Raw genomic sequence first — 13,645 nt, forward strand, 5'->3', positions numbered from 1 at the left:
CTAGTGAAATAATGCAAGAAAGACCAGGAGCTCCTCTCTCTTCCCTTGCTCCCTCCCTTTACCTTCCTCGTGTTGGTGTGTTGGCGTCTCCCTCGTCATTCTTTCGGCCTGTCGTTCCTGACGAGCCCGAGTCATCCCTCTTTGCCCAGATCCCTCTCTCTTCGTGCCTCCTTGCTCTACCTACGTTTCCACACGGGCGGTCCCTGCCTCTTCTCCAGTTCCCTTATAATTCTCTCCCTGTAGCTGTCAAGAATTCCCCCTCTCTATCTCTCTCCATCTCTCCCCCTGCCCTCTCTTTCTGTTTTTTTCAGCGGGCTCTCCTCTCTCCCCCTCCCTCCTCCCTCTGTCTCAGGGCTTGCAGGTGTACACCTCCTCCTCCCTGAGGCAGGTCTGGCACTCCACATGGCAGCACCAGCGCACCTGGCAGTGGCAGGAGACGGTGCTGTGCTGCAGGGCGGTGTTGTAGCCGCGCCCGCAGCACAGGCTGTGGCAGCTGGTGTCCTTGGCGCAGGGGCGGCCGCCGGTGCCGGGGGAGTAGCGGGAGGGGCGGCAGAAGCTGGGCGAGTCCTCCAGGTAGACCAGGTCGGCGGGCCGGGGGCTGCCCCCGGGCCGCCGCGGCCCCGCCAGCTCCGGCTCGCCCGTGGCCGAGTTGGTGACGCTCAGCACGCGCACCGCCGAGTCGTACTTGAACTTGAGCAGGCGCGCCGTGTCGTGGAAGGGGGACAGCTGCTTCCAGCAGGTGCGCACCGCGCAGGATCCCGAAACCCCGTGGCACTTGCAGGTGGTCTTCAGGCCGCTCTTCACCGCCTGGTGCAGAGAGAGAGAGAGAGCAGGGAGTCAGGCCACGGTGCCCAGAGCACGAGCCGCTGAGCTCGCAACTGACTGCTGCCCTTGAGGTATATCCCCTTTTTTTAACCAGAAACTGGAATCGCTAACTACACCCACGAACCCCACTGCCGATGGCTTGACACTGTTACAGCTAGCTGACCTGTAGCTGGTGTGTGGGGAGCGGACTGGTGCACTCTGGCTGTCGACACATCATCCAGGTGGGGGGTACATTGGTGGCGGCAGTGGGATTCCCCATTGCCTGTACAGCACTTTCAGTGGGGTGTCCAGAAAAGAGCTATATAAGTGGAAGGATGTGTTATTTATTTTGACCAATCAGTTCAGACTCCAGGAGGAGGTCTTGGAGAGATATTGGAAGAGGTGGATTATTTTTACTACCCAATTATAATACTGAATTTATGTGTCTTGAATTTCGTGCTCTTTTTCCTCTTCCCTCCTTTCTCCCTAGCACGTCACCTACCCCTTCACCTAACTGGCCAATTAATTTTTTATCATTTTTCTATTTTACAACAAGAGCTGTGGCTGCTGTGCTTTAATGGAAGAATCGGATCTGTGGACAGTTAACTGCAGCGGCATGGCTGGTTCATTTATAAAAATCCACGCAAAACACCTAAATGAGCAATTTTAGTGAATAACGTGGCTTTTGCTGTTGTCAGAAAATGTATCAGCACAGATTTCAAGAGGCAAAATAGGAGGTTGGTTGCAAAGCAAACATTAACATCCGTCTCGAGTCTCTAATTGCAGTTTTTGGGGGGATTTATGCAAAATGTTACACTGAGCTCCAAGTAAATGAGATAAAAACACTCAGTCAGATAAATCAGGCTTTAGAAATCAGGCACAGATTCAGAAAGGTGATCCTCCGAAACTTAATTGTAAAATTAATTAACCTAAAAAGTAATAAAATCAGTGTGTAAATTTAAGTTACAGTCTGAAGGATGTGTTACCATTGTCTAGTGGTGAAAAGGCAGGAGAGAATCAGGAAGGGCTGCTTGAAAACCGAGACGCTTAAGAGAAACGCTTCTTCTGGGAAGCATCAGCCAGTCGTTGATTAAAGGCTTTGCGAGACTGGTTGTTGTTGTTTTTTAATTCCGAAATGTACTGCAGGAGCAGGAACGGCCAGAACGAATCTGGCAACAGGCGCAGATGGGTCACGTGAGGCGGCGTGGGTCCCCGGGGGGCTCCTTATTCATGGCGGCGCTAATCAGAGTTTAAAATGCGGGGAGGAATAGCTATGGAGCGGTCAGCTAGAAAAGAAAAAAAGCACCGGGGAAGGCAGAGGACAGGGAGAGGTCAGGTCTCCCAGCGGCAGGAACGGCCCTGAACTGAAGAGTGTTAGAGGTCAGCTTCATTCCACACCGTGCAGGTATGAGCCCTGAGGGTCCTTGCTTAGAGAGTAATCACTCACAGGGGCTGCTACCTGCTGCTGTGTCTCAGCATGTTAATGGGCTCGACTGGAGATCGTGGCCAGTTACCCACAGACGGATGTGTGATCGGAGCCTCTACCCAAGGGGGAAGATGGACGATGCTTTTTCTGTTCCGCATTCTGAATGCTCTGTTGGGTGAGCGTTGAGATATGGCTGGCAGCCTGGCTTGGGAGAATTTATGGAGGAGCCAGGTAAGGTTTAGGTAAAATGTGCTTGTAGATGCCCCTCCCTGCACTCGCTGTAAGGATTTAGAGCATGCTGCAGGAGATCGGTATAATGCAACACTTGCCTTGGCCCATGCACCCTACGGTGAAGGAAAATGGTCTCCACCATGAATCCCCAATGAGAGCAATGTGGATTAAACCAGCAGTGTTGGGTGAAATACTAGTGTATTCTGCTGGCACATCACAGCTGATAAAGCAATGCTAGCTGTGTTGGGAGCTTTGTGTATTATTACCAATAACAGAGAAGTCAATCATTACCTCTGTCCCGCCATGACAACTACCAGAGGTGGAGCAGATATCATTTATTTTTTTGCAATGTCCTCCTTGGAGCTGAACTGATGCTAGTGAGCTTCTACTGAGCTCGAACAAAGAGGATCTCAATCCGACTGTAAGTTAGTTAAACTGTGTATCAGATCCATGAACCATGATGAACAAGTTGTATAAAACAGCATATATAACTTGGCATTAATTATTGCATCATGCTCCAGCCTGGGTTGCCTTCTGTGTGGAGTTTGCATGTTCTCCGCAGTGCCACATGGGTTCTCTGGTTTCCTCCCACCTTCCAAAGACTTGCTGCTTAGGTTTGGTCAGCTATATTAAATTGTTCCCCCAGGATTTGGTTCCTGCTCCCAATGTCTAAGCAAGCATGGGCCACATGTGGTGCATACTGTATAACAGATGGATAGATTGCATGTTAGTGTTTCATTCTCTGGTTACATGTTCACTTGGCACTCTTCGAAGTTTTTTTAATGAATTGTGTGGCCATCATAAGAAAGATTTATCTTCAGAAGTATACTGAGGATCAGGTAGTTTACTGTGAAAAATAACTGACCTGATTGGATTTTCAGTTGTAGTTTTCCTCCTTTATCATTTCTTACATTACCAGCTCAGACTGCTCAGTGAGCAGTGCAAGTGGGCACCCTGCTTTTTTAGAGAAAAGACTGTCGTTTTCCTCCCCCAAACGGAGCCTTGCCACAGACTGCGAGAGCAGCGCTTACACACGTTTGATTTTGGTGCTTTAAGAGAGTTTCCGAGGCGGGGGGACGGGGCACGGGCTGGCTGACTTCACTGTCGTAAATTACACACCGTGTGTCTATGAAAATGTATGAAAACGCTGCGACAACAGCGCTCACAGCCCCCGACACGGGCTCTTTAATCTCCAACGGCGCATGAAGCAAGCTTTATCTTGCCTGAAAACACCTGGCCGCGCTCGCGCCCCGTCTCTCCTGGGCTCGCAGAGCCGCTTGAGGCCCCGGCGTTTCCGGAAAGACCCGCAAGGGGGAGGCTGCTCAGGCCCGTTAACCTGTTCCGTGCCGGCAGGGAGATGTGCTGGCCTCCTCTTGGAAAGTGTAACATTCCTGTGCTGAGTCGGCCGGGGGGGGGGGGGGCCCCGGACGAGGCCGGTGGTGGTGGTGGTGGGGGGGGGGGGGTCGAGGCGGTACTCACCCTGATGCCCACGTTGGTGTTGTGCGCGTCCACGCGGGCCCGCAGGTCCTTGCCGGCCCGCTTCTGCCCCAGGAACTTCTTGAGGAAGCGGGTGCTGTACTTGAGGTTGTCGCCGCAGATGCCCCACTGCCAGGCCTCGCGGTGCTGCAGCTCGGGGGAGTCGTCGCAGGTGCAGCGCTCCATGCGCCCCGAGCTGCAGGCCCTGGCCAGGGCGTGGGACAGGGCGGCGGAGGACACCGCCAGCAGGAAGGCCGTCTCCTTAAACCCTGGGGGGAGAAGACATCGGTACGCACTGGACACACGCGGTCTGTCTCCTTGTTTCTGTCTACCTGACCTTGAGTGCATGCATTCCCTCCCTGTCCAATAATAATCCACCATCCATCCACTGGCTCACTCCTTCATCCGATTCAGGGCCCCAGGGGAACCACAGCCTGTCCCATCATGCAACAGGACAGGATGTCGGTCCTTCCCAGGGCGCAGACAGGCACAAACACGCTCACACCAGGGCCAGTTCCTCCCAGAAGCCTGCCAACCCACCAGTATGTCTTTGGACTGTGGGCAGAAACCAGAGCGCCTGGAGGAAACCCACGCAAACACAGGGAGGACGTACGGACTCCACACAGACAGCACCCCAGGTCCAGAATTGAACCCAGGGCCCCAGCGCTGTGAGGCAACAGTGCCAACCAGTGTGCCACTGTGCCAGCCCCAGATCCACAGTAAATCAATCGGCCAATTAGCGGTCTTTGTGCTTCCTGTCCATGTGAGAGGTCGTGGCAAAGAGACCGAGCACAGTGAACTCTGCTCAGAAGAGGCCTAACTGCACACGTCTGCCTGGTCTCTTCTTCACACGCCGTGTCTGAAGAGGCATCCTAGATATTTATCGGGGTGCCTAGTTGGTAATCTCCCCCCTGTCTGCAGTGGCTGGCTCTCCCTGGTGCTTGCCTTGCCTCAAGCCATCACAAGGGAGTATTTTGATCCGATTAATTACTATTTTGACTAGGAAAGGATTTTTTCCCAGATGAAAGCGAGCAATCTTGCCTCCCATTTCCTCTGGGAACTGGGCTCTTTTCCGAGCTAAAAATACCCCGCTGGTGTAGGACAGCGACGCAGAAATCCTCTTGTGATCTCACGTCTTTAACTGGATGCGCTTTACCGTGATCGTCTGTGATCTGCAGGTCTTTGCCTTTTTAATTTAATCAATATTAAATTTGCAATAGGCAATACCCAGTTCCCATTGCATTTTACAATCCAAACAGGCAGGTGAGAGAGAAACCTGAGAACTGGCAACTGTCTCCTGACTCTACTCTTGGACTGGAGCGTTTAATAACCTGCTGAACATTTTCAAGATGTTCATTTCGGAAAAAGGCAAAAACACAAACTAAGGGGCCAAATAAGTTTTGAAGACCAAGTAGCATCATTTTAAGTTGTGGTTCATCAATTCTGGCACATTTTGCATGAAACCTCTGAAAACAACAGCTGTGACCTATTTCTTATCTTGCCTCTTTCTAAATGCTGCTGTACTGTCCGGGAACTATCTAAACCAGCTCGAACTCTTGTCATGAATCTGGCCGGCGTGAACTGTGAATATTCCAGCGGCTGTTCAGTGAGGTGAAACCGCTCCAGTTAATTTCTCCCGGCTCCCCAGTTGAGTTCACGGAGGGGCTCCCAAGTTTTGGAATAGCCTCGCTGTACCCGAACCTCGCTCTCATTAAATCGCTGCGAGGTACACGCGTCTGCTCGTCTGCAAGCTGACGGCGACGTGCGAACGGGCTGCGGCGAGCGCACCGTCCCTGCGCGTCTCCCCGGATCGATCTCAGACTCGCGTCGCTCTGCTTAGCAGCCTCTGACCTACACATGGCGCACCGTGACACATGCCGAATTGGATAACCCGAGTTTATGGCAGAAACAACAATACTTCATCAAAGCAGTTTGGGCATTCTGGGAACCTCTCGTACCGCATGCGTTTGACCGAATTCGGGTTCAACATCTTACAGTTCTTTCCCCAGACGCGATCCCCGGGGTGTGAACTGGGCTTTTTGCCTTGTGTGTATGTGTGTGTGTTTTAGACTGGCCGGCGTTACCTCGCTGGAGGAGGCTGGCGCGCCCGTCCAGGCTGCAGTTCCAGCGCTCGTGGCGGAACTGGTAGCGGCATTCCAGCAGGCCGAGGCGCACGGACTCGCGCAGCGCGCCGGCCAGGCCGGGCTCGCGGCGGCACACGCGCTTCTGCCGCCGGCTCAGCGTCAGCTGCTCGCACTGCTTCAGGTGCGCCCGCTCCGAGGAGGAGGAGGAGGAGGAGGGGGGCTCCGCCGGCAGCGGCGCCAGGGGCTCCCTGCCCGTCAGCCTGCCGGGGGGGAGAGGGGAGGCGTCGGTAACTGGCGGTCCTCCTGCAACAAGCTTGTGGCGCTCGTCTAGTCTTTAGTTTCTTTAAAAGTTTGTTTTTTTAACAGTCGAAACCATTGCTTACGTCACCCCGTGACATAATACCAATTAAATTCATTAGAGAAGGTCGCGCAGCATTTCTAGAATTAATACATTCGTCGGTTCTCAGCTTTGCTTATCCCCCCCCCCCATTGGTTTCATTTAAAAATAGTGAAATACATTAGTTTGGGACGAAAAAAACATCTTGAAACGTTTTAAAACGACTGGATTCAAAGCCTTTGTGCTTTGGTACTTGCGGTACTTGTTTTTCGAACTTTCCTTTCGAAAAGTTTCGTTTAGTTCAGCCTCAAAATGCAACAGAAACGGAAAAGATGAGACCTGCTCCGTCTTTGCGTTGGTTTTTTTGTTTTTATTAGGTTTTTTTTTCCCCTTCTGAGGGGGGTCTGTGCGATTCATACGGCTACAAAAGAGCAAGTTCTGCTGCACCCTGATCTACATCGCCTTCCTGCGCGTTCTGCCCGAACCGGCACTGGACTATTGGCGGTGACCCAGAAGTCCCAGCGAATGTTTTAACACCAAGAACGAAATTTCTTCCTGCCGGTCCCCGACACGAGCTTATTGTTTTAATCGTAACAAGTATTTTCTTGCGACGTAGCAAGATACACGCGCCCCTGGGTGTTGTCTGCCCTGCTTTAAAAGAAAAGCTTTTAACTGGGGGAAACTCTCTAGGCGACGTTCAGATAAATCGTGATATCCGTCAAAATTAAAGATATACATGTATATCATTCTCGCTAAAGGAACAAACTAATCATTTGCACATTTCGTACAGGATTATTATTATTAGTAGTAGTACTATTATCAATTATTATTAACTGTGTTTTAATTTTATTAATAACAATATTACCATTATTCATTATTAATATTGATAGCTTTACCCAGCGACTGTGTTTTTTTTTGTTATATCTAATATTTGTGACTGTTGCATTATAATGATATCAATATATTAGTGCAGTGAATTAATTATATTTCAATTTTTCAAACATTTTGAAAAGTTCGGATCTGGTTGATTATTGATATCAGAAGGCTCTCGTGGCACGTTGGTTGGCAATACAACCAAGCCGCGCTTAGCTTTCACACGAAAGATTAAAACTTTTTCTTTTCTTTTCGAAACGGGAAAATGTCGTGGGTTTCGATGGGGAAAACCGTAAACGCTCTAAGTCAGGTGAACACCGGCCCGAAATAAAGGCGATGTATCTGTGAAGGAGGTAAAGGTTTTGCGGCTCATAACCGCGTAATTGGATAATTGTCCGAGCAGTGTTGTACTGAGGCGACCTGTCGTCGCTGGCGCACCGCGGGGTCACCCAGGGCGCGTCCTCGGCGCGGAGTCGGGGACGCGCCCCCCGAGCCCGTGCGTGCGGGCAGTGCGTCTGAGCAGTTTCCCATCTCGGCTGGCAACCAATGATAAAAGTAAAATAGGAATTAGTAAGTGATTTAATTTATTCCTAATTATTGCATTCGGCCCGGAAAACAACAATGTCAAATATAACAAAAACAAAAGGAACTCGCAAGAAAAACCCGTATCTAAAGTAGCCAACGTGATTATTGTACGTGATTATTGTGCTTCTGTTGTTATTATTATGAATAATAATAATAATAATAATAATAATAGATCATGGTCGTCTGTTTCTGTCAGTAATTTATATTACAATAATTACATTTCAATAAACCAGATAAACAATAAGCATTATTTTCAATCCGTTATTTCTACTGATAAGTCAAGTCAGAACGGAGAAGAGTGCGTTAGTATCTGAACTCAGTCGACAATATAATAATAATAATAATAATAATGTCAGATCTGTAGCATTTAGGAAGAAATAAAATCACAGTGGCAAGATTGTTTTACAAACAAAACCCCCGTAGTACTTCTGTAACAATAGAACAGACATCATAAGCAGTCCATAAACTCCATGCACACCAGTTTGATCGTGCCCTTTGAATTAATTTGTTAAATCATTTCTCGGGAAAGCATTGTCGAGCACAGAAATCCAGCGCGGGACAGCGGCTTTTCTAAAGCCCCTCCGATAACTGTCGGCTGTATTTTAATTAGCGGCTGTTTTATATTCCACATTTGCCATACTGAAGAAATGGATAAAGATTCTCCTTTATCTCATTTAAAGGAGAAAAAATGAAAAAGCCGGAATCCTTCAGCGCGAGGTCAAATTATGACCTTAATTATTCTTTAGGAAAACAAAACGAGCATGCTCATATGTATATACAGGATTTCATGTCATGGTTTACGGTAGCGACTTTTAGTAACCTTGAAAGCCACTGTGATTTTGGAATCAATCTGGCAAGTTAAATCCGGGCAGAAGAAATCGCAGTTGTAATTGTTGGTAATTGTTTTGTTTATATACAAGACCTGCCCCAGAGACAGTCACAGGTAAAACATAAGAGAACAGCAGAGATAAAAATGACAGAAGAGTGTTGAACAATTTCCAGAAACGAGCAACTTGCTTCTTCCCTAACTGGCCAGCGTCAGCAGAGTCGTGTCTGCGACTACATAAGCGTTTATTAAAACGAGTGAAGTCGTTCTAACAATGCCTCTGCCGTGCAAACCGCTTATCGCCAACTATGGCTATAAATTACTACAGAATGGAGAAGAAATCGATTTGTTCGATACACAAGACAGAGAAATTACAGGCAGATAAACACTGCCGTCGTCATCTTCAACACTGTCATTGCTGCTGTCGCTGCAAACAGGCCATGTCCTGTCACATACTGTATCACAAATTGGGTTAAGAGAATTAAATTGGTAACACACGACGGCAAATTCACACTTGTCCCTCCATGTGCGCGTTTCCAAAGCGTGAAAAAAAAAAGAGTTCAACTTCACTGAAACTCCGTCATATGAAATATTAAACTTTTCGCCTTTACCTTTCACCCCGTCAGTAAGCTGCCCTTTATAAGGACGCCTCCTGGTCTAATGCCCCGAGCAGAGAGTGAAAAAGCAGAGAGGAAAGGAAACCCAATTTAAAAAAATATATATATATATCCCCGGCTGACCCGAAATAAGCGGCTGAGCGCGAGAGGAGGATGTAGAGGGCAGCGAGTCGCAGCAGGCAGGCGGTCCTCGAGAGCCGGGGGCGCATGATGCCGGGTCGGCGACGCTCTTCATCGCGCTGTTTCTCCGCTCTGAAGTCCCCGCCGACCGGACAGCTCGCCTCTTAAAGGGGCCTGCACCCATTTCACCCCGGGTGGGGAGGGCACGGTCCCAGGAGGGGCGCGGCCTCCAGGGATGCAGCCGGGCGCTGATTGGCGGCGCCACCACGCTCGCCCCGCCCGCACGCCGTGCCCCCCGCCCACAGGGGCGGGGCCTGGCAGGTAAATCCTACCTGTGCAAAACCCGGCAGAACCATCTGTTCGCGGGTTCCTGTGTGCATATTCAAATACATGCAAATTGAGCACCAAAAATAGGCGGTCCTTTGCACATACACCTGCTCTGACATGAACAGGTGATTTCAGTGGGATGCCTTATACCAATTCAAGATCCGGTATATTGGCTTTTCAAAACCTTATGTTTTCCCAGAGTGCAAAAACACCCCCAAAAAGCCGCCTGTTCATACTCACACTCACAAGGATCTGGGAAGAGAAACACAAAATTAGATACACTGGCTGTGCGGTGCAGTTGAGGTTTTTTTAACTGTCATATGACATTGTATTTTAGAAAGTTATCATTTTAAAGAGAGTTTGTGAAATTTTCCAGCTACCACAATAGAAAGATAACTGAATCTTATTGTTATGTGAGTGTGTGTGTCTGTGTGTGTCCCGCGACGGACTTGCGTCTCATCCCGGCTGTAGCTGCCTTGTGCCCATTGCTTGCTGGGATAGGCTCTGGCTCCTCCATGACACCTGGTCTGAAAGAAGCAGTTAGAAAATGATTTAATAGTAGTATTACAGATAACTGCTAACATGTAACATGCCAGCAGCCATATCACCCTGCAGCTCCCAGCTGGCAGCCCACTGAAGCTCAGCAGGTGTGAGCCTGGTCAGTACCTGGATGTGAGACCTCCTGGGAAAAGCTAAGGTTGCTGCTGGAAGAGGTGTTAGTGGGGCCAGCAGGAGGCGCTCACCCTGTGGTCTGTGTGGGTCCTAATGCCCCAGTATAGTGATGGGGACACTATACTGTAAAAAGTCGCTGTCCTTCGGATGAGACATAAAACCGAGGTGAACCTGACCAAATTTCCCATTGGCCCTTACCAATCATGGCCTCTTAATAATCCCCCTCTCTGAACTGGTTTCAACACTCTGCTCTCCTCCCCACTGAGAGCTGGTGTGTGGGGAGCGTACTGGAGCACTCTGGCTGCCGTCGCATCATCCAGGTGGGGCTGCACACTGGTGGTGGTGGAGGGGATCCCCATTACCTGTAAAGAGCTTTGAGTGGAGTGTGCAGAAAAGTGCTATATAAGTGTAAGTAATTATTATTATTAGTTCAGGTGGGTAGCTGCGTCAGCATGCGTAGGCTGCAAAGGAACAAGTAATAGGTTTATTCCATGCTGAAAAAAAGAAGAAAGAGAACACAACGTTTCGGCCGTGGAGCCTTCTTCAGGTGTGGTGATGAACAATCTTTATCACACCTGAAGAAGGATCCACGGCCGAAACGTTGTGTTCTCTTTCTTCTTTTTTTCAGCATGGAATAAACCTATTACTTGTTCCATTATTATTATTATGTAGTCATGTTAATCAATAATGATCAACTGATTATGATGCAGCTAGCTGGGCTGGCCCTCCAGCCTTTTTATTTAGAATGTATTATTATTTTGAATCTCTTGAAGAATTATTCTGCTGTGCTGACTGGTTTGACATGCTACCCCATCGCCGTCAGCGTTGATGGCAATGAATGTGCTAACGATAATAAAGAAGCAGAGCAGAGGGTCCCAGCCCTGGTCTTCTGGGGGTGATGACAGCGGCAGGGTCTGTATCCTCAAGCAGTTTACAGCTGAACACTGTTGAGTTTGCAGCAGTGTTGGATCCAATTACAGTTCAGCTGGACCCATGAACCCCTCCCCGCTGCTTTGAGCTGCTAATGGTTTAAAGAGACAAAAGCACACACTCCTGTATGGTCAAGCGGTGGGCAGAACGTGCTGGTGGGTGAGCTTTCCGATTCGTTCAGGAATGGTGTTTTTTGGGGGGAAGCTGTGAGCTGATGAACGACATGGGAATGAGGCACAGTGAGACCAGGACGTTAAGTCCAAATTGCGCCTTGTGCCAGTGGCACCCTGTGCCCCAGCTGTGGCAGAGTATTTATAGACAGTGGGGAAATGGGTTTCAATTCACGTGCGAGGGAATTTATTTAAACGGCATGAGCGACACAACTGCCCCACCCCCTCCATTTTCCTGTTCGTAATGAACCCAAGCCGCTCGTCTCTCCTCACGCGCAGTGCCGCAGTTTTGTCTCTGCGGGGTCTGGTGGCGCTGAGGCTCCCGTGTCGTCAGAGGCTACGCCTCCAGTTTATCCTGCTCAGGATTAGGATCTCTGATTAAGCGAGACAGCGGCTCCGAACAGTAAGACCCTCCTCCCAGACAAACAGTTCCTGAAGGATGAATTGGACTTGACCGAAGCACAGGAGCCCAGCAGCTGCAGAGAACCTGCCTGGGTTCCTCCCATTGCTGAGGCCTGCAGAGCCTTCTGGTTAGCACTCAACGACTAAATCCAGCTTTTTATAGTCGACACTTGAAAGATAGCTGTTGACAGAACATTCTGCAGCCTGCAGCAAGTCAGTTGGACCACTCAGTGAGATACGGCTTACTCAGACCCATTACGTAGCTGAGGTCTTGGCTGGATTAAGGCCAGGAGGCACTAGGGCACTTCAGGAGTAGAGTTTGCTGCCCCCGCATTAAAGGGAAAAAAAAGGGGGAAAACCTTGAACCCGAGCCCCTGTTGCTGGAGTTGACAGGCCGGCTCAGGCTCCACGCCTCAGATCTCCGTGGACTGGATTAGACTGATCCTGGATTCAGAAGTGGGAGCTGCCGGTGCTTTGCTACACAAAGGGTTGTGGGAGTCGGTGACAAGCCAGCCAGCCACCTTGTCACAGCTGGCACCCTGGCTGCTCCCAACACGTGTCTGCATGAGATCTGGCTACTAGCAACACAGCAAGCTAGAGGGGTCCGATGGACTTCTGACTGTAACCTTCCCCTTCGTCCTTCATGATTATCATTCATAATTAAATGGGATATTTGGGGTTTTTTTTGTTGAGCAGGTAGAAATTGGCATGGCTGTAGGCCTGGAACTGGCCACCCCTGAGATCCGGTAAATGTGAACACATGAAGAACCGTAACCACTTATTTACTACATGAATGAGCTGTTTCCACTTCATGAGCAATCAATCCCTGAAAAGACAACATTACAAATTGCAAGAGACGTGTTTCCCAATTCCAGCCAAGAGAAACAGAAACAGTAAAGGTTTTTAATCCAGCACCTAATCATTTATTTTCAACCCCAAACCTACATTTTCACACCTCCCACGCCAGTGCACTCGGGGCCTCGACTCCAAGGCGCTTTTTACTGCAGCGATTCATCAACACAGCCTGCGGAGGGTCAGGGCTCCACCTAGTGGACAAAACTAGACTACCAGTCAAAAAAGAGGGCTCTCAGACCTCCTCGTCAATTCCCAGGACTACAGTACATTAATCAGCTGAGCAGTGTAAATACTTTAATTACCGATCGCTTTTGGCATCAGTGAATCTGGAAAGGCTAATAATTACTTCATACAATTAGTTTTCTCTTGATTTTCAGTAATCTGATTTTACCCCAGGGGGAAACAGGATGTGGATGGTAAAAGCCGTTTGCGGTGTCCTGACGCCTTTCTTGACGAAGGCCTGAGTGTCTTATTGACACTGTGTCACCTGTCAAGGACACGAGCCGCTTAAAGACCCTCCACTCTGTACTCTGTTTCCCCACCATGGGCGTCCTTAGCTCTTTCCTGGTTTGTGGGGAATGGTGTGCTGAGTACTCCCATGGGTTCTGCTAACAGGAGGTGGCCTAACTCTCAACAAAACCAAAGAAAAAAACAATGTTAGGCTGTAGAGTTAAAAGTGCAGGATTTAAATCAAGGGATGTTATACTAAAACTGCGCCATACACAAGTAAGACCTCATTTGGAATATGTTGGTTATCATGTTACAAATAGGGAAGCATGGTGGCACAGTGGTTGTTGCCAGTGCTGCCTCACAGCACTGAGGCCCTGGGTTCAATTCCAGGCCTGGGGTGCTGTCTGTGTGGAGTTTGCATGTTCTTTCCAGATTCACATGGGTTTTCTTCAGGTACTCC

At 49.2% G+C, this 13,645-nt stretch overlaps 1 protein-coding gene across 1 annotated transcript; it reads right to left on the reverse strand.

The window, feature by feature from the left end:
* Positions 1–336: 336 nt before the first annotated feature.
* wnt9b (wingless-type MMTV integration site family, member 9B) lies at positions 337–9,468 on the reverse strand. The gene is made up of 4 exons (XM_088906305.1): positions 9,383–9,468; positions 6,022–6,281; positions 3,941–4,206; positions 337–807 (listed from the first exon to the last, which is right to left on the reverse strand). Exons 1-4 carry the CDS (start codon positions 9,466–9,468, stop codon positions 349–351), a joined length of 1,071 nt encoding a protein of 356 aa, XP_088762431.1. The 3' UTR covers positions 337–348.
* Positions 9,469–13,645: the final 4,177 nt, after the last annotated feature.

The sequence above is a fragment of the Atractosteus spatula genome, chromosome 26 (assembly GCF_055471065.1).
Source record: "Atractosteus spatula isolate fAtrSpa1 chromosome 26, fAtrSpa1.hap1, whole genome shotgun sequence".
Classification (NCBI taxonomy): Eukaryota; Metazoa; Chordata; class Actinopteri; order Semionotiformes; family Lepisosteidae; genus Atractosteus; species Atractosteus spatula.